This window comes from Ictalurus furcatus, chromosome 18 (genome assembly GCF_023375685.1).
Source record: "Ictalurus furcatus strain D&B chromosome 18, Billie_1.0, whole genome shotgun sequence".
NCBI lineage: Eukaryota > Metazoa > Chordata > Actinopteri > Siluriformes > Ictaluridae > Ictalurus > Ictalurus furcatus.
In genome coordinates, this window is record NC_071272.1 from 12,471,019 (window position 1) to 12,497,254 (window position 26,236).

The 26,236-nt window shown below is 40.0% G+C and overlaps 2 protein-coding genes across 3 annotated transcripts in view; both read right to left on the reverse strand.

Annotated features, from left to right (window-relative positions):
• Positions 1-10,655, reverse strand: part of ankhd1 (ankyrin repeat and KH domain containing 1) — a 54,074-nt gene extending 43,419 nt beyond the window's left edge. The window contains exons 1-2 of one of the 2 annotated variants that reach the window (XM_053648167.1): positions 10,558-10,607; positions 10,192-10,473 (exon numbers count right to left, since the gene is read on the reverse strand). In XM_053648167.1, the coding sequence (XP_053504142.1) occupies positions 10,192-10,467 (276 nt within the window). In that variant the 5' untranslated portion in view covers positions 10,468-10,473; positions 10,558-10,607. Of the gene's footprint in view, positions 1-10,191 lie in introns of both variants that reach the window. The other variant, XM_053648168.1, reaches the window with a different exon arrangement.
• Positions 10,656-14,370: 3,715 nt separating this feature from the next.
• Positions 14,371-20,677, reverse strand: zgc:110540 (deoxynucleoside kinase). Its single transcript, XM_053649514.1, has 8 exons — positions 20,342-20,677; positions 20,128-20,239; positions 18,777-18,892; positions 17,787-17,980; positions 17,538-17,685; positions 16,177-16,292; positions 15,033-15,132; positions 14,371-14,857 (listed from the first exon to the last, which is right to left on the reverse strand). The coding sequence occupies exons 2-8, from the start codon at positions 20,219-20,221 to the stop codon at positions 14,831-14,833; spliced, it is 795 nt and encodes a 264-aa protein (XP_053505489.1). The 5' UTR covers positions 20,222-20,239; positions 20,342-20,677; the 3' UTR covers positions 14,371-14,830.
• Positions 20,678-26,236: the final 5,559 nt, after the last annotated feature.

Here is a 26,236-nt window from a genome sequence, read left to right on the forward strand (position 1 = left end):
AGAGACACCCAGAGAGAGAGAGAGAGAAAGAGCACGAGAGAGACACCCAGAGAGAGAGAGAGAGAGAGAGAGAGAGAAAGAGCACGAGAGAGACACCCAGAGAGAGAGAGAGAGAGAGAAAGAGCACGAGAGAGACACCCAGAGAGAGACAGAGAGAGAGAGAGAGAGAGAAAGCGCACGAGAGACACCCAGAGAGAGAGAGAGAGAGAGAAAAAGAGCATGAGAGAGACACCCAGAGAGAGAGAGAGAGAGAGAGAGAAAGAGCACGAGAGAGACACCCAGAGAGAGAGAGAGAGAGAGAAAGAGCACGAGAGAGACACCCAGAGAGAGAGAGAGAGAGAGAGAAAGAGCACGAGAGAGACACCCAGAGAGAGAGAGAGAGAGAGAGAGAGAGAAAGAGCACGAGAGAGACACCCAGAGAGAGAGAGAGAGAGAGAGAGAAAGAGCACGAGAGAGACACCCAGAGAGAGAGAGAGAGAGAGAAAGAGCACGAGAGAGACACCCAGAGAGAGAGAGAAGAGAGAGAGAGAAAGAGCACGAGAGAGACACCCAGAGAGAGAGAGAGAGAGAGAGAGAGAGAGAAAGAGCACGAGAGAGACACCCAGAGAGAGAGAGAGAGAAAGAGCACGAGAGAGACACCCAGAGAGAGAGAGAGAGAGAGAGAGAGAAAGAGCACGAGAGAGACACCCAGAGAGAGAGAGAGAGAGAAAGAGCACGAGAGAGACACCCAGAGAGAGAGAGAGAGAGAAAGAGCACGAGAGAGACACCCAGAGAGAGAGAGAGAGAGAGAAAGAGCACGAGAGAGACACCCAGAGAGAGAGAGAGAGAGAGAAAGAGCACGAGAGAGACACCCAGAGAGAGAGAGAGAGAGAGAAAGAGCACGAGAGAGACACCCAGAGAGAGAGAGAGAGAGAAAGAGCACGAGAGAGACACCCAGAGAGAGAGAGAGAGAGAGAGAAGAGCACGAGAGAGACACCCAGAGAGAGAGAGAGAGAGAGAAAGAGCACGAGAGAGACACCCAGAGAGAGAGAGAGAGAGAGAGAAAGAGCACGAGAGAGACACCCAGAGAGAGAGAGAGAGAGAGAGAAAGAGCACGAGAGAGACACCCAGAGAGAGAGAGAGAGAGAGAGAAAGAGCACGAGAGAGACACCCAGAGAGAGAGAGAGAGAAAGAGCACGAGAGAGACACCCAGAGAGAGAGAGAGAGAGAAGAGCACGAGAGAGACACCCAGAGAGAGAGAGAGAAAGAGCACGAGAGAGACACCCAGAGAGAGAGAGAGAGAAAGAGCACGAGAGAGACACCCAGAGAGAGAGAGAGAAAGAGCACGAGAGAGACACCCAGAGAGAGAGAGAGAAAGAGCACGAGAGAGACACCCAGAGAGAGAGAGAGAAAGAGCACGAGAGAGACACCCAGAGAGAGAGAGAGAAAGAGCACGAGAGAGACACCCAGAGAGAGAGAGAGAAAGAGCACGAGAGAGACACCCAGAGAGAGAGAGAGAGAAAGAGCACGAGAGAGACACCCAGAGAGAGAGAGAAAGAGCACGAGAGAGACACCCAGAGAGAGAGAGAGAGAGAGAGAGAAAGAGCACGAGAGAGACACCCAGAGAGAGAGAGAGAGAGAGAGAGAAAGAGCACGAGAGAGACACCCAGAGAGAGAGAGAGAGAGAGAAAGAGCACGAGAGAGACACCCAGAGAGAGAGAGAGAGAGAAAGAGCACGAGAGAAGACACCCAGAGAGAGAGAGAGAGAGAAAGAGCACGAGAGAGACACCCAGAGAGAGAGAGAGAGAGAGAGAGAAAGAGCACGAGAGAGACACCCAGAGAGAGAGAGAGAGAGAAAGAGCACGAGAGAGACACCCAGAGAGAGAGAGAGAAGAGCACGAGAGAGACACCCAGAGAGAGAGAGAGAGAGAAAGAGCACGAGAGAGACACCCAGAGAGAGAGAGAGAGAGAGAGAGAGCACGAGAGAGACACCCAGAGAGAGAGAGAGAGAGAGAGAGAGAGAAAGAGCACGAGAGAGACACCCAGAGAGAGAGAGAGAGAAGAGCACGAGAGAGACACCCAGAGAGAGAGAAAGAGCACGAGAGAGACACCCAGAGAGAGAGAGAGAAAGAGCACGAGAGAGACACCCAGAGAGAGAGAGAGAGAGAGAGAGAAAGAGCACGAGAGAGACACCCAGAGAGAGAGAGAGAGAGAGAAAGAGCACGAGAGAGACACCCAGAGAGAGAGAGAGAGAGAGAGAGAGAAAGAGCACGAGAGAGACACCCAGAGAGAGAGAGAGAGAGAGAGAAAGAGCACGAGAGAGACACCCAGAGAGAGAGAGAGAGAGAGAGAGAGAGAAAGAGCACGAGAGAGACACCCAGAGAGAGAGAAAGAGCACGAGAGAGACACCCAGAGAGAGAGAGAAAGAGCACGAGAGAGACACCCAGAGAGAGAGAGAGAGAGAAAGAGCATGAGAGAGACACCCAGAGAGAGAGAGAGAGAGAGAAAGAGCACGAGAGAGACACCCAGAGAGAGAGAGAGAGAGAGAGAGAGAGAGAAAGAGCACGAGAGAGACACCCAGAGAGAGAGAGAGAGAGAGAGAGAAAGAGCACGAGAGAGACACCCAGAGAGAGAGAGAGAGAGAGAGAGAAAGAGCACGAGAGAGACACCCAGAGAGAGAGAGAGAAAGAGCACGAGAGAGACACCCAGAGAGAGAGAGAGAAAGAGCACGAGAGAGACACCCAGAGAGAGAGAGAGAGAGAGAAAGAGCACGAGAGAGACACCCAGAGAGAGAGAGAGAGAGAGAAAGAGCACGAGAGAGACACCCAGAGAGAGAGAAAGAGCACGAGAGACACCCAGAGAGAGAGAGAGAGAGAGAGAGAAAGAGCACGAGAGAGAGAGAGAGAGAGAGAGAGAGAGAAAGAGCACGAGAGAGACACCCAGAGAGAGAGAGAGAGAGAGAGAGAGAGAGAGAAAGAGCACGAGAGAGACACCCAGAGAGAGAGAGAGAGAAAGAGCACGAGAGAGACACCCAGAGAGAGAGAGAGAGAGAGAGAGAGAAAGAGCACGAGAGAGACACCCAGAGAGAGAGAGAGAGAGCACGAGAGAGACACCCAGAGAGAGAGAGAGAGAGAAAGAGCACGAGAGAGACACCCAGAGAGAGAGAGAGAGAGAAAGAGCACGAGAGAGACACCCAGAGAGAGAGAGAGAGAGACACCCAGAGAGAGAGAGAGAGAGAGAAAGAGCACGAGAGAGACACCCAGAGAGAGAGAGAGAGAGCACGAGAGAGACACCCAGAGAGAGAGAGAGAGAGAAAGAGCACGAGAGAGACACCCAGAGAGAGAGAGAGAGAGAAAGAGCACGAGAGAGACACCCAGAGAGAGAGAGAGAGAGAGAAAGAGCACGAGAGAGACACCCAGAGAGAGAGAGAGAGAAAGAGCACGAGAGAGACACCCAGAGAGAGAGAGAGAGAGAGAGAAAGAGCACGAGAGAGACACCCAGAGAGAGAGAGAGAGAGAGAGAAAGAGCACGAGAGAGACACCCAGAGAGAGAGAGAGAGAGAGAAAGAGCACGAGAGAGACACCCAGAGAGAGAGAGAGAGAGAGAGAAAGAGCACGAGAGAGACACCCAGAGAGAGAGAGAGAGAGAGAAAGAGCACGAGAGAGACACCCAGAGAGAGAGAGAGAGAAAGAGCACGAGAGAGACACCCAGAGAGAGAGAGAGAAAGAGCACGAGAGAGACACCCAGAGAGAGAGAGAGAGAGAGAAAGAGCACGAGAGAGACACCCAGAGAGAGAGAGAGAGAGAGAGAGAGAGGAGAGAGAGAGAGAAAGAGCACGAGAGAGACACCCAGAGAGAGAGAGAGAGAGAGAGAGAGAGAGAAAGAGCACGAGAGAGACACCCAGAGAGAGAGAGAGAGAGAGAGAGAGAGAGAAAGAGCACGAGAGAGACACCCAGAGAGAGAGAGAGAGAGAGAGAAAGAGCACGAGAGAGACACCCAGAGAGAGAGAGAGAGAGAGAAAGAGCACGAGAGAGACACCCAGAGAGAGAGAGAGAGAGAAAGAGCACGAGAGAGACACCCAGAGAGAGAGAGAGAGAGAGAGAGAGAGAGAGAGAGAGAGCGAGAGAGAGCGAGAGAGAAGAGACACCCAGAGAGAGAGAGCAAGAGAGAGACAGACAGACAGACAGACAGAGAGACAGACAGAGAGACAGAGCGAGAGAGGCTGGTGAGGGAATGACTGTTTAGGGTGGTTTTACCATAAGTGAGAACAGGAACTAACTTGTCTCTCGGACGTCCCACAACATTAAACCCAAGTACAAATCGTTAAAATGCGGTGTCATTCATCAATTAAGTAAACACTAATGTTTGGCAACTTGCTGCAGGACAAGTGGAATAACACCCCAGACCATGCAGTTATGCACTTGGGCAGGGGTAGAGGCACTCCGCTTGCACGTTGTGCCGCATCATACCCCAACATGTCTTTCATGGATTATTCATTACTTATTTAAAGTCGACTCTCTATGTTCAGTCCATACAGGATTTCGGGGAGTTTTTTTTTGTGATTGTTGCGGCCAAAATGCTCGATTTTGTGGCGACTTTTGCCAAAATTTTTGCTGTAACTTGAGAAGTTTGTGCTTTTTTTTTTGGAGAAAACCACTTGACTCTAAATAGTTTTGCACGGGCATTCGCAGTGATGTTTGTCAGTAAATGAGATCTTTTAGATGTACTCATGTCCAACGTGCGTGACTCGAAGTGGTATTCAGATGAATGCGCCTAGTGATGTCACATGACGCGCCATGGCCCAAATCTGCGGAAATCTGTGGTAATTTTGAAAAACTGCAAGCTCCTCAGAATATTGCGGCGTTTGCTTAAATTTGTGTTAATTTCTGCGATTGCTAAATTTAGGCGAGGGTCTGAATGTTATAAAGAACAAGCTTAGTAATTGACACTTTTCATTATGCAAACTGAGGGAAACAGAGTTAAATAAAATGTTCTTGAACAGTAATAAAGAGGTTACTCATTTCACTATAAATAGTAGAGAGAGAAAAAAACCTGTCTGAAAAATTGCCATCGATGAATCACTAAATGATTATTTAGCTGTCTAACGAGAGACTAATCTAAGACGATGGACCCAAGTGTGTAGCGTTTACATGAACTGTACTGTGCTTCTGATATAACCGGCGCTCATGTAGGTCATGAGTTCAGTGTGGCATCAGTTCCTTCAGCCACCTGTGGAGGGGGAAAAAAAAACCCTACACAAGTGTCTGTACAACTGTTACACACTGCTGCTTCCTGCGAAACACAGAACACTTAGTGTAGACATATCCATCAACTCTGTACCTGCTTCTCCTCGAGTTTATTCTCATTTCTATTAAAGGCATAAAAGTATAAACAGTTATTCACTGTACAGTCTTATCAGTTCCCAGTCACAACAGATTTACAGCTGAACATATCAGGCGAGGAACTAGCAAGAGAGGACGCAGGTTAACAAACTAGTTTCACTAGCCAGTGACATGTCTGTGGAAGGACATTTCCGCAGGAAGATTATGCTCTCGTCACTGTTAGGACAGGAACTGATCATCCAGGTGATCACCCCGAGAACATTCCCATCTAACTACATGCCTAGCGAACACGCTGTATGGTGGAATATTTTACAGCTGATTGTATTTACAGGTACAAGAAACAGGACTTCTGATTAGAATTCAATGTTGAATTGTCTACAGAAGTTCACACTAAGAATCACATTAAAACGGTAAATATGGAAATACTTATCCAAATAAGGCACATTTAGTAAAATAAATGAGTGGAAAATGGGCATATTTTCCCCTTGCAAATATTTACAAACTTGTACCTATGCTGGATGAAACTTGCAAGAATTTTTCCTAAGCTCAGACACAATTTTATTTGTATATTTATTTATACACATACATACATACTTATATATATATATATATATATATATATATATATATATATATATATACACACACACACACACACACACACACACACAAAAGGGAAGTGCATATTAATGCCTAATGTTTTACTCGACATCCTTCACCTCTCAGGATGCCCCTTTATAAGCCAGACCCTTCGTTTAAGAATTATATACACACTTTCTAATTTAGTAACATAAACTGAAGGTATTACAATAAAAGCCATAGTTGGAGATTCACCAAACTCACTTTTTCCCTCATTTTCAATACTATCAATGTTAATATTTAGTATCAGTTGATGCCTGATATTTATCCTACACAAAAACATCTCCAGTCGGATGTTCCAATGTCCAACGTTTTTCCTGTAGCTGATGCTGTTTTTAAGACCGAAATAAAGATTTTCATTAAGATACTTTCAAAAGATGATGATGATCAATGCAGCAAACAGTGAACTGGATTGAAAAACAAACTGCATCGCCATTTCAGAAGAAAACCGGTCTGATCCATGTACCCTGTGTCCGATAAGGGATTCCCTGGACTGTAGCACTGAACTGTCAATCGCGAACTTGAAAGATTCACCGTTAAACACGTTTAGAGCTGCAACAGCTAATCGATAAAAATCTTTTATTGCCAACATGACCTGAGCCCTCATCAGACGGAGGCAAAATCGTCACATGACTGAGGAAGAAAGTGTGCGACCTCCAAGTCCTCTATAAGGCAGGGAACATTTTCTATTAAACACCACCGAGAAGATTTATAAACTTTCTAAAGCGGCGTTTCTGCAGCACGGAAGCATGACAGTGATGCAGTCACGAGTTGCTTAAAAGGTTTCATTTAAGTTTATTGTCATTATATGCTATATCTGTGTGCTAAAAGATTATGTCTAAAGACAGCAAGTAACAGAAGCCACAAGGTGTAGTGAAAGTGAATTTTTATTATTAATGTAAGACTGTAGTTTAATTTAGTGCTTTTTGTGCATCCATAAAAAAATAATGCTATCTATGCGTCTGTCGGTCTGTCTGTCTACATATATATTTATCCTATTTAGTTAGTTTTTATTTATATTATATATATATAAAAAATACACACACACACCCTTTTGCATAATTTTTTTTATGGCTTTACAAAAAGCACCAAATTAAACTACAGTCCTAAATTAATAAATATTCTGGTGTGTGTATTGGGTTCTTTTCTGTTTTGGACAAACAATTGTGTAAAGTTTTAGTCGGAATTTATAATCGTAACGCTCAGTTTGTGGATTTTATTTTAAATAAACAAAAAAAAGGCACTGAAAGTTTGCCCCGTCCCATCCGATTAATTGAAAAAATAATCAACCAACTAATGTATTATGAAAATAATTGTTAGTTGCAGACCTAAACACGTTTATGGTCTAAAAACCTAGAAACTTTTAAAACTGTCTTTTGAAACGCGTTCAATTTTTATTCTGGATTTGAGTTTTAAGAAAGTGGGTTAACTTTCCTGATGAATATGACGATGTTGTACATTAACCAATTAACCATTAATCTACAAATAATTAATCATTAAAAAGATACTTCCCCCACCCCATCAGCCTTACAATTTCTATTAGCTAGCTTATCAATCATACTGTGAGCTGTAAATATTTTACATACCTATATTTCTGCTTAGTCTGACATTTTAAAACGATCTTCCCATGATCGTAGAAATTAACACAAAAAACCAAGTGCACTCCGCAATATTCGGAGGAGCGTGCCACAAATCTTTTTGCAGATTTGGGCCAAGCCGCCTCATGTGTCATCGTCACAACGTGCACTCAGTCAAATCCCTCTTTGATTCCCGCTTCTTTGTAAAACCTAGCTAGCAAACAAAATAACTCTATTTCTGAGTTATATTTAGCTCCATCAGCTACTGCTAGTCAGAGTTAGTTTGTTGTAGTCTTGTTTTATTCTTTGATTTCAATGAACTGATAATCTCCAACTAGTGGCAGTGACTTTAGTCAAAATGCTTAGCATGTTAAAAATCTGACCACAAATACAAAACCCCACTAAAACGCTGAATAATTTGAACACGGTTATGATATGATCAAGCTCCCTCCCTGTTATAAATCTCTATTCATCATCTTTAACGTTAACAAAAACTAGAACGCAAAACTAAGCACAAAACCGGCGTGAAACGTCTTTAACTGGGCGATCTGGGGGTCCGGAAAGGGGTCCAGGTTCCACCTGAGGGTGATGTCAGTTGGACCACATTCCTCCCATTCCAATAACATCCCCGAAAATGCCAGAGTGAATTCCAGCACCGGAAGAGCCGGGACTTTGCACCCATTACCGGATATAACAGGCAACAGACACGCCCCTGTCTGCTAGACACAGAGGCAGGGGACAAAATCATCAGGTGTACAGTACTGCGCAAAGAAGTGCTGCAATGTAATTCTGCTTTGAAAGATAATGAAATTGAACGTTTCCATATGAAACAAAATACTATAAAAAGCAGTAAACAGTAATAAGTAAACAAATAATATTTGTTCCGACAATCCTTTGCTTTTAAAATAAAAAATAAAAAAGTCAGTAATCTCAGGTACAATTTGTACAGTTATATAAGGAAAGTTTTCAGGTTAAGTTTTATTGCACGTCTTGGAGAATCTGCCACACTTTTTTTTGCATACAAACCCCAGGAGTCTTGATGATACTTTTTTGTTTGTCTGTTCCGTAATATGTTGCTTTCTTTACTGACATACAAACGCGTTTCTGTACGGATTTCATTTCTTGTTGGAACGGTAATGTTTGGACCTAATAAAATGCTTTTGTCCTGACTCAAAAACACAGACATCTTGCTTATAATACAATAATCTTTAACAAAATTTGTATTAAAAACACACAAACAAAAAACAGGGTGTTTAAGACTTTCGCAGTGTGTGTATCTGCATCCACGAACATCACATACCTTGTGGAAAAAATAAATATGTGAATAATTTTAAACAGAAAAGTTAACAATCAGAAGAGGATCAAGTTTGATCATTCTGTTAGCTGGATAGTTTAAACCTGTAAATGTTACAGTAATTACTAACGTAGCACTTGTAATGTGTTTCACGCATTAAAACTGTTACATGAGCAATAACTAAGGAAATAAAGCAAAAGCTGTTTTCACTGTAATGTAGACGAACATGAGGACAAAAGGGGGTTGTAATATTGCTGCACAAACCCAAGATCATTTTTGTTTCCAGATCCTAGACGTCCATCAGGTGCTGTAAGGCAGTGTGATGTAGTACTGAAAACTTGTGTGCAGGTCAGGAAGACAGCGCGCGCACACACACACACGCGGTTACTTTCCTGACAGACCTGAAGGACTAACGTGTTTGTCTCACACACCAGACTGAGATATGCTCCTCTGACGCCAAATGAGATCCTGCAAACATGAGCAAATCCTCCGGGTAACTAAACTAGTCAGTGTTGACATTATCCTGAGGTGACTCGCAACATGGAGCGCCTTCTTTCCACAACACAACATCGGTGTCAGATGTTTGTTGTAACCGGAAAAAAAAAAACCTGGGTGGACCGCAGGACTGTTTTACAAACCAAACAAACCGAGTTTGTCAACTTATGACACGGTTTGGAGTGGCCCAAATCAGGGGAAGACAGGGAAAGGGGAAAAACACAAACACACAGGCGGCTGTTGCTGACCAGATAACCAGCGATAAGCCGAGCTAGTCTGCCTTAAAAAGCTCATATTGAAGGAGTTACGCAGCTAGCGACGTTTCTGCATCACTCCGTGTAACAGAGGACCGTTTCTGGAAGTTACTCTGCCTTCAAAATTCCGTACAACGACGACAAATCCGCCATGCGGTCTGACAAAACTCACGAATGTGCATTACAGTAGGAATATTAGAGCCTAACGAGCAGGCGATGGCGTTGCCCGCTGCTGTCTTTAGGCCCAAATCGCAGCCTTCGTCAGTCGCAGCACCATGCTAACAGGCTAGCACTGCCACAATCCGAGCTATTTGGAAACGCAACTGGCAACGTGGGTTGCGTGAAATAGCGCTGAAATTGTACACAACGTCCGAGTTATACGTGGGAATAGCACTAAAATGTTGTTTATAACAAGAGATGGCAGCGCTCGCTTTTTACGTAACTGTTTAATAAAAAATAATTCGGGCAACTGAGGGATTTGATGGCTTAAGAATCCAGTCTGCCGTCACCCTAGTTTAGTAACGCTCGCTAGCTAGCTAGCTAAGCTAACTAGCGAGCTAGAATTACAGCGCTACTAGCATACTCTGCTAGCTAAATACATGATAGCTTACCTCAGATACTTCATCCTCGTCGCTGCCGGATCCGGGCCCTGAGGAAAGCACTGCGGCTGCGGTGAGTTTGAAATCGAGTCTATCTGCTGCAGGCCCGCCTGGCTCGCCGAACAAGCGTACTTTTTTGCCACCGACACCCAACCCAAGGCCTCCGAGTCCGGCTCCTGGTGTAGCTCCAACCCCCATCCCGAGCGCTGGGGAGCGCGGAGTAACCGAGTCAATCTCGTCCTCGAAGCCGTCCGTCAGCATTGCCGTCCCGGCTACTGCATCCTGCATACTTTCCTAAAAAATATGTATGTTTGTAAAGGTAACGTTGTCCTCTTATTTTCTTTGGGGTTATATTGTTATAAAATTATTCAGTTTTACTTCAGAAAAACCCTCAAACTCTCCTGAAGCGAGAAGAGATTCTCTTTCCCCCAAGCCATTAACTTTCTAACAACCTACCCCCACGTCGTTCTATTTCCGTATTATCCCGCCTGTGTTCAAAATACCCCACGGCGATTGGCTTACAGTCCGGGCTTCTGCAAGACGATTGGCTAGAGTACACGCTACTCGAACGAACGTACCCGATGTAAAGGTTGGTTTACGGGAGAGCTTACGCCAGGAAATATCACATGCCAATGGCGATTGGTTATCGATACGTCTGTCATAAAGTCCCGCCCCCTAGATACGCCTATTTTTGTCTTGATGAGAAAAGTAGAGGACCGTTTGCTTAAAAGTCTTATGACTGTACAAAGATTAGTTTACAATCAACATAGCTTCCATTGCTTACTTCTGACCCTTGACAGTAAATCAGATGTGTAGGATAAGGATGTAGGTTTCTCCTCTTTATGATAACTAACCCCGAGGAGGAAAGAGTGCATCAAAAACAGCACAGATCAGGGAGCAACCGAGTCATGGAAGTGTGAGGCAATAGGCAGATTTCAAGATATTCTGGGAAATGTAGTTTAGAGAGGTTATACTGTAGGAGAAGATCACCATTAAAATATATGACTTATTACATTTTATTTTTTTAAGTGGCTGAAATTATTACATGTGCTGCTTATATGGACGAGATCAGTGTGTTTTATGCTTAGAAATACTACCAGTGTGTATCTACAATTGCCACTGATGTTGAAAGAAATTGTTGACTACATTTTTTTTCTGGATCAAATCAAAAGTTTTTTTTAAATGCCGTGTATGAATATGAGTGAAGTTTAAGTATGTTTTTTTTTTAGGTATAGTTCCTGAACCAAGTGCTCCTACATGTTTATTAACTATTAAATGTTTTGATAGTGCTTACCAATTTCACACATTAAATAGTCCTAGAAAATATATGTCGTAAGGGCATTATGTGTACAACCTCAGTTCCAAAAAAGTTGGGACACTGTGTAACATGTAAATAAAAACAGAATGCAATGATTTGCAAATCTCATAAACCCATATGTTATTCACAATGGAACATAGAAAACATATCAAATGTTTAAACTTAGTAAATGTACCATTTTAAGAAAAAAATACAGTAATTTTGAATTTGATGGCTGCAACACGTCTCAAAAAAGTTGGGATGGGGGCAACAGAATGTGAAAAGGTAAGTGTATAATTTTGACCAGCTTTACATGAATATCATTTACATTTAATAACTTCCCTTGCAATCTTCCAGATTTTCTTCCAAAAAAGACCAAAAAAAAACAACAAACGTTTTCCTATTTTGCAGCTGTCAAACTCTTACCATGTTTTGAAACTTCATGTGTTTCATTCATTTTTATGACATTTCTAGGAAGCCAGTGTCAAAGAATCTAGCTTGTAGGATTTCCTGGAGCTGAATAGAGATGTGACACGAATCAATGTATTAATCATACCATACCAAAAGGAATTTTAAAAATCTGCCTCTAATATACTGTAATAAACCTTTAATTACATGTTTGATGTCTGCACAAATTAGATACTTTAGACTTAACATTTGTGCTTTTAACTATTTTTATTTTCTCACACACCTCAATTCTAGTTACAGCTACAATCAACAATTAAGAATTGATTCAAATCGTAATTTACCTAAACCAAATCAATGCTGAAAATAAAAGATGAGCTGGATGTAACTTTGTTGTGTCTCAGTGTGATAGATCCTACCAATTCCTCTAATTATGTTCACTGAGTTCCACAACAATTAAAAATACAAACAGTTTTTCAAAAAAAAACAAAAAAACAATGCAAAGTGTTAATGCAAACAGCATAAATTTAGCAAAAGGTGTGCATTTTACTTGCAATTTTAATATTTCACCCTCATTTGCTTTCATAAATCTATTTTAAACTAGGTAAACAAAATAGTTACACTCAACAAAAATGTTCCCATTGAAACCCATTCGAACTGTAATATTTAATTCCTGTGACGTTTAAGCTTAAAATCAAACATTCTGTGTTAATAGGCTTTTATTTTGTTCACAAGGTTTCAAAACATTGATTTTTTTTACATTTTATTTCTGAAATGTGCACTATTTTCTCAGGTTTAGCCTCTGGGGAAAATACAGGTACATCTCAAAAAATGTAAATATCGTGGAAAAGTTAATTTTTTCTCGTAATTTAATTTCAAAAGTGGAATTTTCATATATTCAAGATTCATTACACATAAAATGAAATATTTCAAGCCTTTTTTTTGTTGTTTTAATTTTGATGATTATGGCTTATAGCTCATGGAAATCAAAAATCCAGTATATCAAAATATTAGAATAAAGGATATATAATACAGAAATGTTGACCTGAGAAGAACGCTAATCAGCGATTTAACTCAAAACACCTGCAAAGGTTTCCTGAGCCTTTAATCTCTTAGTCTGGTTCAGTACACACAACCACAATCATGGGGAAGATGAAAGTAGATTTTGCATTTTATTTGGAAATCAAGGTCCGAGAATCTGGAGGAAGAGTGGAGAGGCACAGAATCCAAGTTGCTTGAAGTCCAGTGTGAAATTTCCACAGTCAGTGATGATTTGGGGTGTCATGTCATCTGCTGACGAGCTTTATGGAGATGCTGATTTCCTTTTCCAGCAGGACTTGACACCGGCCCACACTGCCAAAACTACTAGTAACTGGTTTGCTGACTATTACTGAGCTTGACTGACCAGCCAACTCGCCTGACCTGAACCCCATAGAGAATCTATGAGAGACACCAGACCCAACAATACAGACGAGCTGAAGGCCACTATCAAAGCAACCTGGGCTTCCAGAACACCTCAGCAGTGCCACAGGCTGATTGCCTCCATGCCACGCCGCATTGATGCAGTAGAGCCCTGGCCAAGTAAATTAACATACTTTTCCGAAGGTTGATATTTCTGTATTATAAATTCTTTATTCTAATATATGAATGTATAGAATATATGAATATATTTTTTTAGATGCACCTGTACATGCTTTTCCTTTTTTCTGATTCTGTTGTATTATAGAGCACTGCAGACCAACTGAATAAATGATGCAGCTATAATTGTGTGTTTGTATGGATATCAGTTTGTATGTGCTTACTGAAAACGTTGTATGTGTGAAGTTAGAAAGTAAGAAATTACATTGTACTGGAAATCACAAATCCCACCCCATGTATATGAGTCAAAGACTACTGATATTTTTGTATTATGTAAAGAAACCCATGTTTAAAGTGTTAAAATTCTGAAAATGAATTAATGATTGGTAGTTATGATCAGAACTGATGCTGGTAAAAAAAATCAAAGTCAGTGAAAGTGGGGGAAAAAATGTAATACAATATTTATAGGACAGTTTTTTGACATGGACATTTTTGTCCTTTATGGACCTGACTGGTAGTTTGTTTGTTTTTTAATCTGACACTGCATAAAAATATGAATGAATCAAAATTAATGTTGTTAGTCATTGATATATTTGTAATAATAAATACATCTGCTTAGCATTTAGTATATGGAAAATAATGATTTTTAAAAACATCTGTGGCATTAAACAAACCATAACTTAAAGGGTTAAAATTCTGATAATGAAGTAATGTTTGGTGATGATTAGAACTGATGCTAGTTAATAAATAAATAAATAAACAAACAAACAAAAGAAAAATCAACATCAGTGACAGTGGAAATAAATATTTGAGTTTTTGGACATTGAAATTTTTGTCCTCTGTAGACCTGTGTGTAACTTTTTCTAATTGATGCACAAGGGTTAAAGACAAAGAAAGGACACACTTAAAAATACAGTAAAGACCAACACCATTTATTGCAGTTTACTTAGGCATATTAAAGACAATTTTATTTTGTAAAATACTGTGAAAAAAAATCTCAACAGCATAAAACAGAAAAAACAAGTGCTTTGTGTGTTAATAAGACAACTATAAATACATATTTACAATTTAAAGTCAAGTTCAACCTCGTTTCAAACAGTTAAAAAAGATTAAAATAATGTGTGACGATGACAAGGATTACATGATGACAATTCCATACCCAGGCATAGCCCTGAACACAATTGGAGGTCACTGCAGTTGTTTCGTTGTAAAACTGCTTGTTGATTTTGATGTAATGCATTTCACACTTAATACATCTATATTTGAGGTATAGAAATGAAAAAAAGTTATGGAAAAATAATAATTAAAAAAAATAAAAGTCTGCTTTAAAAACCACACACAAACACTCTTCAGAGAGTGCTTGATTATGTATTAGAGCGTGGACAGAAATTCGTTCACCTGTAACACAACAGAACACAATAAGCAAGTGAATTAATTGACTGGACATTAAATCATCACCATAATACTTTTTTTTCTCTCTTTTCTTCAAGAAGACTAGATGTCATCATACTGTATAATTACTCTTTTTGCACATCAGCAAAAGCAAGTCAGGCTAAACTCAATTTGTATTTACCTTGTCAACCACTTCCTGCTGCTTAATTCTGTCATTCTTGAAGTCATCGTTAACATCCAGCACCAGAACAGGGAGATCCTTCAAGTACTCAAAATCAAGCCTTGGGAGAGAGAAAAAAACCCCAGCAGTGTTAATGAGCAGCAGAATTCACCATATTTTAACACGATAAATATTTGGATCATAATCTACATTGTTTAGCAAACGACAAATGTGTCTTGTTTTAATGACCAAAAATTCAATATGTGAAGTGTCTCATTGCTCATGATCAACTCTAGGGTCTCTTTGATTGGTTGGTCGAGCTCTCTTCTCAGATTTTAGCACTGAACCACCTACTCTAGATGTCATCTGGATATCCTTTATCAACACCTTCATCCATTTTCTGTACCACTTATCCTACACAGGGTCACGGGGAGCCTGGAGCAGGAGACTTGGGGCACAAGGTAGGGGACACCCTGGACCATCCATTCACACACACTATGGACAATTTAGAGATGCCAATCAGCCTACAAAGCATGCTTTGGTCTGGGGGAGGAAACTGGGGTAACCAGGAGGAAACCCTGGAAGCATGGGGAGAACATGCAAACTCCACGCACGCAGGGCGGAGACAGGAATCGAATCCCCAACCCTGAAGGTGCAAACCTGCTAACCACTAAGCCACCATGATATCCTTTATTTATTGTTTAAAATATTTATTAAAATAAATAATTAAAATAAAAAAAATAAGTCTGGCAGCACAACACACGCACACACAAAAAGACAACCTGAATCTGGATATTGAAGATTGAATATTTATATTCGGAATACTATAGCCATTTAACTAGTAACTATTTGGCCACTAGTTTGCTTTACTGCCTTCAGTAATGGTGGCTATATAATGTTTACATAACTCAACAACCTTATTTTATTTACCTAGCTAATGTTAGCTACTTTGTGAGTAACTACGCTAGCAAAGATTGCCACAATAATAAATATTTCATTTCTGTTTTCCACATTTACGTTACAAAACTGTCACAATGCTGAGAAAAATATTGGGGAAAAATTCATATTTATTGCAATATTTTTAAATTCTTTAGGTCAACTGGATCTTAATAAACTGTGATGAGAGAAAATGCGATGCTAATTTCTTATATAATGATGAACTCACTGTGTAGTTCTGTTATAGAGCCAACACTCATGTTTATAATGAAGTTTCTCCAAGTACTCCAGAGGAATTCCCAGCTCCTCCTCACGACCTCGGCATTTAAGACGTTGCATACACCTCTGCAACACAAATTGACTGAAGTTAGGCTTTCTGAGTGAAATTCAATTCTTTTCCCAGCACAACCAGTGTCTTTTTCCAGTTCAACTCAGATCAAACATACATGCTCAACTATGTCACATAAGCATTGAAGAAAATGAATCCAACCTGTGTGAAATGATGTATTCCTTTGTGCATGCCTGGGTTGTGTCAGGCTGTATAAGCTATCTATTCGTGTGTGTGTGTGTGTGTGTAATTTGCTCAGTTTGTGTAGGTGTGAGAATCTCGAGAAGAACCCGAATACACATTTTTAATCATTACAAGTACAGCCCCCTCCGAAAGTATTGGAACAGAAAGGCCAATTCTATTGTTTTCGCTATACATTGAAGACATTTTTATTTTAGATCCAAAGATGAATACGAGCCATTTCCTCATATTTACATCTAGATGTGTTAAACAACTTAGAAAATGGCACCTTTGGTGGCAGACCAAATTTTTAGGTGAGCAAAAGTATAGGAACAGATAGTCTTAAACTAAACAACACTTAATATTTAGTTGCATATTCCTTGCTTGAAATAACTACATTAAGCCGGTGACCTACTGACATCACCAAATTGTTGCATTTTTTCTTTTGTGTTGCTTTTCCAGGATTGTACTGCAGCTTCTTTCAGTTGTTGTTTGCATTGAGGGGTTTGTATGCTCAGCTGGGTATGGTGATTGCCAGTCTAAAACCTTCCTAAAAGGTGAGATTGTAAAATTGCAAATATTAATAAATATGAGGGATATATACCAATACCATGAGATTTTTAAACTATGTATAGTGTGACAAATGTTTAGCCATGCTACTTGAGTGTTTGATAACATTACACTAGTTTCTAATTTCCACTATTTTATTCCCCTGCTCAGATGTGTTGTGCTCCCTTTGTAAGCTATTTGGAACTAATTACAAAAAGACAAGACACTATTGATTTCTCCATTTCCCTGTTTGGCACTTGCTGTTGAAGTACATGAGCCTGTAATTTTCATTTCCCAGCAGAAGGCATACTGGTGTAACATTAGTGAGCATTGGATACTTGCAGACATCTGCTATCGGCCAATATGGTTTACACTTAGTGTTAAATTCAGAAATGCTAATATGATAAATCAACCATAAGAACTTCTGACCCTCTAAGCTCAGCAGACACAAAATATCCACCCTCTGCCCTTTTGTGTAATTGTTAGTCACAACCATATATTAGATATTGCCAACATATTAAAACACACCATACCTCAGGATCGGCTCGCAAATAGATTATGGCATCAAGCTCAAGGTCAGACTCAAACTGAGAGTGAAGCCAGCTATGAAAGTCTTGGTAGATGGCAAACTCAGTCTCGGTGAAGTCTCCAGACTCGAATAGGTTTGAAGCAAAAACGTATCTGCAAAAATAAATACTATTTGCTTAAAATTCACATATTACGCACAATAAAAACATGCAAAGTACATGGGTCCAAGGTCCCTCCTTTCTTTCACTAGGTACCTGTCACTGTAGACCGAGCGCTCATAGAACTGGACTGGATGCTCAGCCTGTTGCAGCTTGGCAGAGGCAGGCTGAAGCTGGGCACGAACACGGCTTAGGCAAGCGTAGGTCTGGAAGGTGTAGGACCAGCGGCTGGGCTTGTCATACAACATCTGCAACAGGTTGCCTCCACTCTTTTGGGACGTGGTCAGCTCCTAAAGAGGACAAGAGCATTTCATTCAAGGAAATCATAGTCTGTATAGGTTATACAAATGTAACAAAAACACTATGTGGACCTTACACTTCACTCCGCTTTAGATTTTTATCTTGTACAGTTGACCATGGGATAAGGAAACATGTATAGCCTTACATCAGTGATACTCCCATTTACTGTTACTCTAATCAGCATCACTGTCTCATTTGTACCACAGATCTATAATAACAGAATCCTTTAAATGTAATTCTTGCTCATGCTAACATTAGTCTTTGCTACTATTTTGAAATAGTTGTGTAAGAACATTGAGTCACTCATATGCTCTCATACTTAGTTTAATTACAACCGCAAATTTCAGCTTCCTTACTTAAATATATTCATATGTGATATGGATGAGTGTAGCTAAAGTAAAATAATCAGCTAGCATTAGAAATTATTGTAAAACCCTGTTTATAAACAGCATTTAAAAAGATCCACTCAATAAATGTTACTAAACTCTTATTTTGATACAAATATTCATACAATGAATATAGCCTGTCAACGTAAATGCAAGGCTAGTTTTCTGTTTACTTAAAATGAGCAACTGAAAATGCATAAAAACTGCACTGAATGAATATGCTAAGTAATCGCAAAGTTAACATTGAGCAAAATTTTTTTACATTCGAGCCATTATCTGGCCCCTCTAGTTTCCTCACCTGGTCATCAGATCTCTTATTCTCTGTAGCTTATTTCCATTCAAAGAAATCGCATACGCAACATGAGCTCAGTGGAAGAAAGCGAGTATCAGGATGTCATACCTCAAACTCGTTCTCCGTAGTCTGAACATTGCACCACTTGCCAATGGGCTCAGGGATCACTTCCCATTCCTCCGATTCTCTTTCCAACAAGCGCACAAAGGTTGACTTGCCTGCAGCTATCCGAGAAATGGAGGTTAAGTTACTTAATTCCAAAAATGCACAATTCTCGTGTATGTAGAACCACAAAACAGTGATCAAGTATAAATAACAATGCAATTATTTTCGAAATATGATGCCAACAAAGACAATGTGCCTTCCTGAAGGCATGACACCACACGTAGAAACAAAATTTTGTTTGTTTTTTGTGTGTGTTGGGGGGGGGGGGGGGGGCGCTTGTCTCCTTATATATGACAATGTATGTGTTATGATATTCATGTCAAGTTCCTTTATAAACCTTGTATGTCACACAATAATAAACATGAAGTCACAGTATTGTATTTTTAAAACCATTTCCCCCTATATTCAGAATCAAAACTTTTTTTTTATTCATGAAAATGTACAGTACATTTATTCCTATCCCTATTAAGAAAGATTATAGAGGAATTTCTAAAAAATAAATAAATAAAATAAGTTAATAAGTAAATTAAATCATTTTGATTTTATACTGCTGCACATTTTCTTCATTACATAAAGAAACAAATGTTCTGTCTGTAAGTTTCTCTTGTTTGATTCTTCATAATGAACTAAAACATTTAATTTCCATCAAACAAATACAAACAAAAACATTATTAAGTAAGAAGAAGCCCCACTTGCATAAATAAATGAAAACGGATAAGTTCCCATCAAATTCAGGATATCAGCAATCAAACAACAAAGACTGAAATAGCCATCTATTGTCTTTTTTTAAAAAAAATAAATAATAAATAAATATTCACATGTAGTCTTGACTTAAGTTTATTATATTTATTTCGTTTTTATCCTTCAATTTAACACAAGCTTTAATTGAAAAGTTGAGCATTTAAGTGTGCAGTTTTAATGAAACTGTATCGTGTAATGATGCTACACAATAAATTGTAAACAGAGAAGTTATTCAAAGAAATTGTTAGGAATTTCACAATGAGGGCTGAAAATATTGTCGTGTTTTATGAAAATGTTTCGTTGTTGTTTGTTTTTTAAAAATAATATTGTATTATTAAACACTGGATGTTGAGGTAATTAACACTTCCCGCGTATTTGTGCTTTTATTTGGCGCCAAACAAACGAGAGTTTGAAATTGTATCAGGTCAAAAAACATGCGGTTATCTCCATGCAAAGCCAATCAGTTTAAATAAATTAAACTGTTTATATATATTACTAACAGGTTAAGTACTTAGCCCAAATTATCACAAATATTACAATAACTCAAACTTACCAATGTTTCCTTCAATGGATATCTTCTTAGCTCTCTTTTCAAAACTGCTGTTGAAGTCAGGCCGGGAGCACATTCTCTTCGGGGGAGTCGCCATAACAAGAAATGCAGGTCGCTGTTATAAATTAACCATAAAATGTTTTTAAAATTAATATTAAACCCGCTGCACTGTCAGCCAGGTCAGGTGTCTGAACTGAGTGAGTCTTTGAAAACCTACCAAGAGCTGGGGACAAGTTGACCTCGTGCGCAGTCACGTCATATCCGGTTATTAGAGCACGCCCCAACAATAAGTTCAGAGAGAAACGTGGTTTATGATTTACATGTTGACAGAAATTCTGTCATGGCACTATACTTTCTGTAATTTGAAATGATTTTGAAAACTGGTTCTCCTCAAAAAGTTCAGTTAGGTTTCGTTCATTTTGTTTTTTTACACGATCAAATGTAGTATTAGTGAAGAAGACTATTTTTTTCTTTCTTTCTTTTTTCCTTTTTCTTTCTTTTTCTCTTTTAAATCTGTAATAAACATATTAAAGTAACAAACAGGCATTATCACTGTTGAGCACACCAACAATAAATCCAAGCAGCATAGTTTAACAAGTAGACCTACAGAAAAAAAAATACTTATAAAGAAATCTATAACAAAATAAATTCAGCTTAAGGTGGGTTAATCAAGGTATATCACAAGTAATTCAGAAAGTCTTAACGCACTCCGCATTTTCAGTTGTTTTAAGGATTGAAAGGAAAAATTCAAGTCATTTTAAATGCCACAAAACTTGGAGTAACTTTAACAAATGTGCATATGAACTCACCTGTCCTGCACAGAGCCCTGACCTCAACCCCACTGAACATCATTGGGATGAACTGTAACAATGACCATCAGTGCAACCAGACCCAAGGACAACATCAAAGGATCTACAAGCCTCTCTTGCATCAATAAAGGTCACTGTTCATGACTCCACTATCAGAAAGACACTGGGCAAAAATGGCATGGTGAGGTGAAAACCACTGCTAACCCAGAAGAACATCTGAAGTTTGACAAAACACATCTTTATGATCCTGAAACCTTTTGTGAGAATGTTCTGAGGACCGATGAGTCGAAAGTGGAACTGTTTGGAAGACAGGGGTCCCAATTACATCTGGTGTAAACCAAACACAGAATTCTACAAAAAGAACATCATACCTATGGTCAAGCATGGTGGTGGTCGTGTGATGGTGTGGGGATGCTTTGCTGCTTCAGGGCCTGATCAACTTGCAATAATTGAGGGAAACATGAATTCTGCTCTCTACCAGAAAATCCTAAAGAAGAATGTCTGGGCTTCAGTCTGTAAGTTGAAACTCAAGCTCAACTGGATTATGCAGCAAGACAATGATCCAAAGCTTAGGAGTAAGTCCTAGTCCTAGAAGTAAATGAAAATCTGATCTCGGAAACATTTGGTTGCAGTTATTGCTAGTAAAGGTGGCACATTGTTTTTGGCACAACGTTTCCACATTGGTGATAGGTGTTGAATAACGTTTTTGTTTCAATAAAAAAAAAATTAAAATAAAAACTGTATTGTGTGTTTACTCAGGTTGCCTTTGTTTTATGTTGTATTTGAAGATCTACTACAGTCTAGTTTGAAAAACTATTTAGTATGAGATATGCACAAAAACAGAAGAAATCAGGAATGCAAATGCCTTTCACAGCACTGTATTCATCCATTTTCTATACTGCTTATCCTACAGGGTTGCAGGGAACCTGGAGCCTATCCCAGGGAGCACAGGACAGGCTCTAGGCAGTGTCAATCCATCGCAGGGCACAATACACATTCGCACACCCAGAACATGCAAACAACGCACACACGGCCATGGCTGGAATCGATCACCCACCGCTGGAAGTGTAAGTCGAACGTGCTAACCACTAAGCCACCATGCACCTTAGTATGGATGTGTGTATATATATATTTCCTCACTCCTCCATCCTCCAGAAATCGATCAGCGTCAACCATCTTGAAGGACATATCAGTTCTCTAATTGCACCGTGAGGAGGCGAGGAACGTGGAGTGCGGAAGCTTCCAGGGGAGCTAGGAGCAAGGATACACAGGTGATATATATGGAAGTGTTTCTTGTCGAAAAACCTGACGCACGTATAAATTCCCCACTCTTCCACATGTATCTTCCACACTCACAAACAAAAAGTCGGATGATGTGATGGAATTTTGTATGAAATCTAATTAAATAATAATATGTTTACAATGAGTATTGTAATTAATTGATCCTTGCATGTTTGGATATGCAAAGCTGCACAAAATATGCGATAATTTATGTATTGCTTATTAATTCATTGTTGAATAACCCAGACATTTCACATACTATCAGTGCATTTTGCTTTATTAAGATTGTTGTTATTAACCAAGCTCCAACAACATTACGGCAGATCCCTGAAGCGCAGTGAGGTCATCCAGCTGAGCGCAGTTATTAATTGATGTCGCTTTGAAGTGATGTTTGAGAGAGCGAGGATATTCCATTCGACTTGCTTCGATTCCTCTCTCCTCGCATCTCATCTTTATATCCTTCCCTCGCCTCCTAAGGGGGTGGAGCTAAGACGCAAGGAAAGGAAGCAAGGGAAGGATATGAGGATGCACAAATAAGAAATGGGTGTGTTCGACTTCATGCGGCTCTGCGCAGACCGATCGGTGGCTGACTTGTAGCAGTGCATGCCGGTTAGAATTTTTGTCCGACTTGACAGTGACGTATGACATCAAAGTACCGCGATATCGATATGAGAGCCCCTTCAGCCAGTGCACCGTCTCCGAGCTCTGATGACGACACAGCTATTTCACGATTGGCCAGACTCACCAACTACACCGATGATATTCTTCCATCCATCCATCCATCCATCCATCTTCTACGCTTACTCCTTCTTCAGGGTCGCGGGGGAACCTGGAGCCTATCCCAGGTAGCATCGGGCACAAGGCGGGGTACACCCTGGACAGGGTGCCAGTCCATCGCAGGGCACAATCACATACACACTCATTCATACACTACAGACACGCCAATCAGCCTACCATGCATATCTTTGGACTGGGGGAGGAAACCGGAGTACCCGGAGGAAACCCCCGCAGCACAAGGAGAACATGCAAACTCCACATACACAGGGCCCCGGCGGGACTCAAACCCCGGACCCTGGAGGTGTGAGGCGAACGTGCTCCAATGATATGCTTTTCATGTTTAATCTGACACCTTCAGTTCCGCTAAGGCTCCCAAATCCGTATTTTTTATAACAGTAAAAACCCTTTTCATGTAATCTTAATGTTATATTGTGTCATGTTTATCAAAATAAAACTTATAAAAAATATAAACCCCACTTTATTGGTTTTTAAATAATACAAGCTTATGTTGAACTCTCTTCTTGTACATACAGGCACTATATTAACTTAACCTATTCAGTGAAAAGTGTTTCTGGTTGCTACATGAAAAATTCAGATGTCTGTTTATCTGAGAAATATTACATCTGATTCACTTTGTCTGCGATAAAGAAAGCAAACACTGCACAAGCATCACTATGGGATGCTGAAAGTGTCCGACTTGAAGGCTCCGTTTTCAACTCCTTGAAAACTACTCTTTATTTATTTATTTATTTATTTATTATTATTTTTTTTATTATTGTTATTCTAACTATTTTTTCCCGTCAAGCTGCTGCCCACACTCCACTCCAGTAGGTGGCGATAATGCACCTTAGGTTGGTTTGCCAACCGCCATTAAAACCAAAAGAAGAAGAAGAAGACGAAGTAGAAGAAGCTCAGTTCTGATTGGCTACCTGCTGCTATGACAAACCATTAGCGAAGTTACCTGTTCTTTCCTGAGAGACACGACTACATTCACGGACACTCTTCACATGAGTCGTACTTTTTGACATTTGTTGATAGTTTTTTGGCACGGCTTTGCCTCCATACAGAGGTTGCAGGTAACACTGCGTTTGCCACCGAATCCACACATTTTAAGCGCGAGTGGTGGTGGTGTTTGTAAATAAGAGAAAATTGATGTGTGTATATATTATATAAATATATATATATACATATATATCATCCATCCATCCATCTTCTACCGTTTACTCCTTTTCAGGGTCACGGGGAACCTGGAGCATATATAATATAATAATATTCACACATGCAATTATATATAAATTGTAGCTGTGGTGCTCCTTAATTTTCGGTGGGTGCTTCTAACTTTTTAAAGTTGGGTGCACCAGTGCTGCCAAGTAAAACAAGTTGTGATGTGTCGTTCATGAATGATTCGTTCATTTTGAACGAATCTTTAATATGATTCGGGAACAACCAGTTGTTTCAGTGAGTGATTTGTTAATTTTTTGACCGTGCATGTGCAGCAACATCCCCATAGGTTCTGTACCAGAAACGGAAATGATTAGTTCACCTCTTGAGTCTTCGGGTTCGAGTCGTTTGTTCATGATGTCACAGCCCCACTGCATTCAGTCTATGGGACGGTCATATGATGAACAAACGATTCAAACCAAAGACTCGAGAGATGAACTAAAATAATTTCTGTTTCGCAGGAACAGACATGACGAAAGAAGGACTCGGATCGGGAGATGAGGTGAACTAACAGACTGCATAGAATGAAGATCCAGCTAAGCTATTAATTAATAATTTCTGTTTCTCAAAATTAGCCTATAGTTTATTTAATAGTTTATTAAGTACTAAGTGTGTTGGGGATTTTAACATGTAACATTTTAATTATATTCTGCTGAAATGAACGAAATGACTTAAAAAAAGATTTGTTCATTTTGCTGAACAAGATTCAAAGATCCGAGTCAGTAAAATGATCCAAGCTTCCCTTCACTAGTGTTATTTAATGAGGTACATGCGAGTACGTGTTTGACACACTTCCTGCTCAGTGCATGAAAACTGGAAGTCGTATGGACCCATCTGGCAAGTCTGGGCTCCAGGATGGGCTGGCTCTGCAAGCTAACGTGATTTATGCTCTCTACTTTCTGGCAGAAGAGAAAGTATCTTAAAGTGCATTCTGTCCATATAAGGAATATGAAAGTATATTTTATTTATTGCATCATTTGAGTTATTAGAACTACAAACAGGACTGTCTCAGATCAAATACGACTATATTCTTAGATCATATGTATTTGTATATACAGTAGCAACCTCAAATTAAGCACTAATGTTTTATATTATGTGGAAATTGCAAGTTACAGCTTGGTAGTTGAGGTCATTAACTGAATCATTACAGCTTCAATATTCACACACAGAGATGCAATAAGAAAGATAATTAATGTCTTTCCCAAGCTAAATGTTTTGTAGATCTTTTAATTCTGTTTTACTGTGTAATATTCAGTGACTCTCTCCTGCTGAGCTGTCGGAGCATGAAAGTGTAATGTTAGATTTAGCTAGGGTTGCCCAGCACGCTGTTTTTTGAAGTCAAATTGAACTAGTTTTGGAATAAGGTTACAGGTAGAAAAAAACATAACCTTGGAGAAAGAGAACCAGGATGTCTAACCTCCTGTCCCAGAATCCACACCATAGACACCACTTTGAAGAAAGTAACAATTTTGTAGCTGTAGAAGATGTTAATCACAACCATCACCAAAACAAGACAATACCAAAGAATAATCAAAGAAAAAAAAAGGGGGACAACAGCTTCAGGGGAGGGCCAGGCCAAAATAACAAACAAATATATCTAACAAACACAAAAGAAAAGCATAAAAAGAAGGAAAAGAAATGACAAGAACCCTTCCCTTTCTCCCTGTCTAATCATAGACAAGGAGAAAAGCCAACAAAAATGGCACCCTCCCTCTACATTCTCCAAACAAGAAAGAAATAGAAATATTGAGCAAACACTTCTGCTCCGGCACAAACTCCAGCGCTCACTCAGTCAGAAACAAAACAATGCAACATATAAATCAACAATGGATTCTGGGAACCAGGAGGAAGGCTTCATCCTCATTCTAGGAAGTCTCTCTCTCTTCTCCACAGAGCCAATGTGTCTTGTGTCTCTGCTCCTCCCACATACCATCCAGTCACCTCCAAAGTGGACTAATTAGGTCCGGCTCATCGGAACACCTCCATGACGATGGAGGGAAGAGAAAGAGGGCAGAGAACAAAAC

Excerpts from the sequence above, each read along its gene's own strand:
- zgc:110540 (XM_053649514.1), bottom strand. The coding sequence starts at position 20,221 with ATGGCGACTCCCCCGAAGAGAATGTGCTCCCGGCCTGACTTCAACAGC. Across the intron at positions 18,893-20,127 it reads ATCCATTGAAGGAAACATTG|CTGCAGGCAAGTCAACCTTT; the intron begins GTAAGTTTGAGT and ends TTTCTCGGATAG. Across the intron at positions 16,293-17,537 it reads ATTTGCGAGCCGATCCTGAG|AGGTGTATGCAACGTCTTAA; the intron begins GTATGGTGTGTT and ends TTTGTGTTGCAG.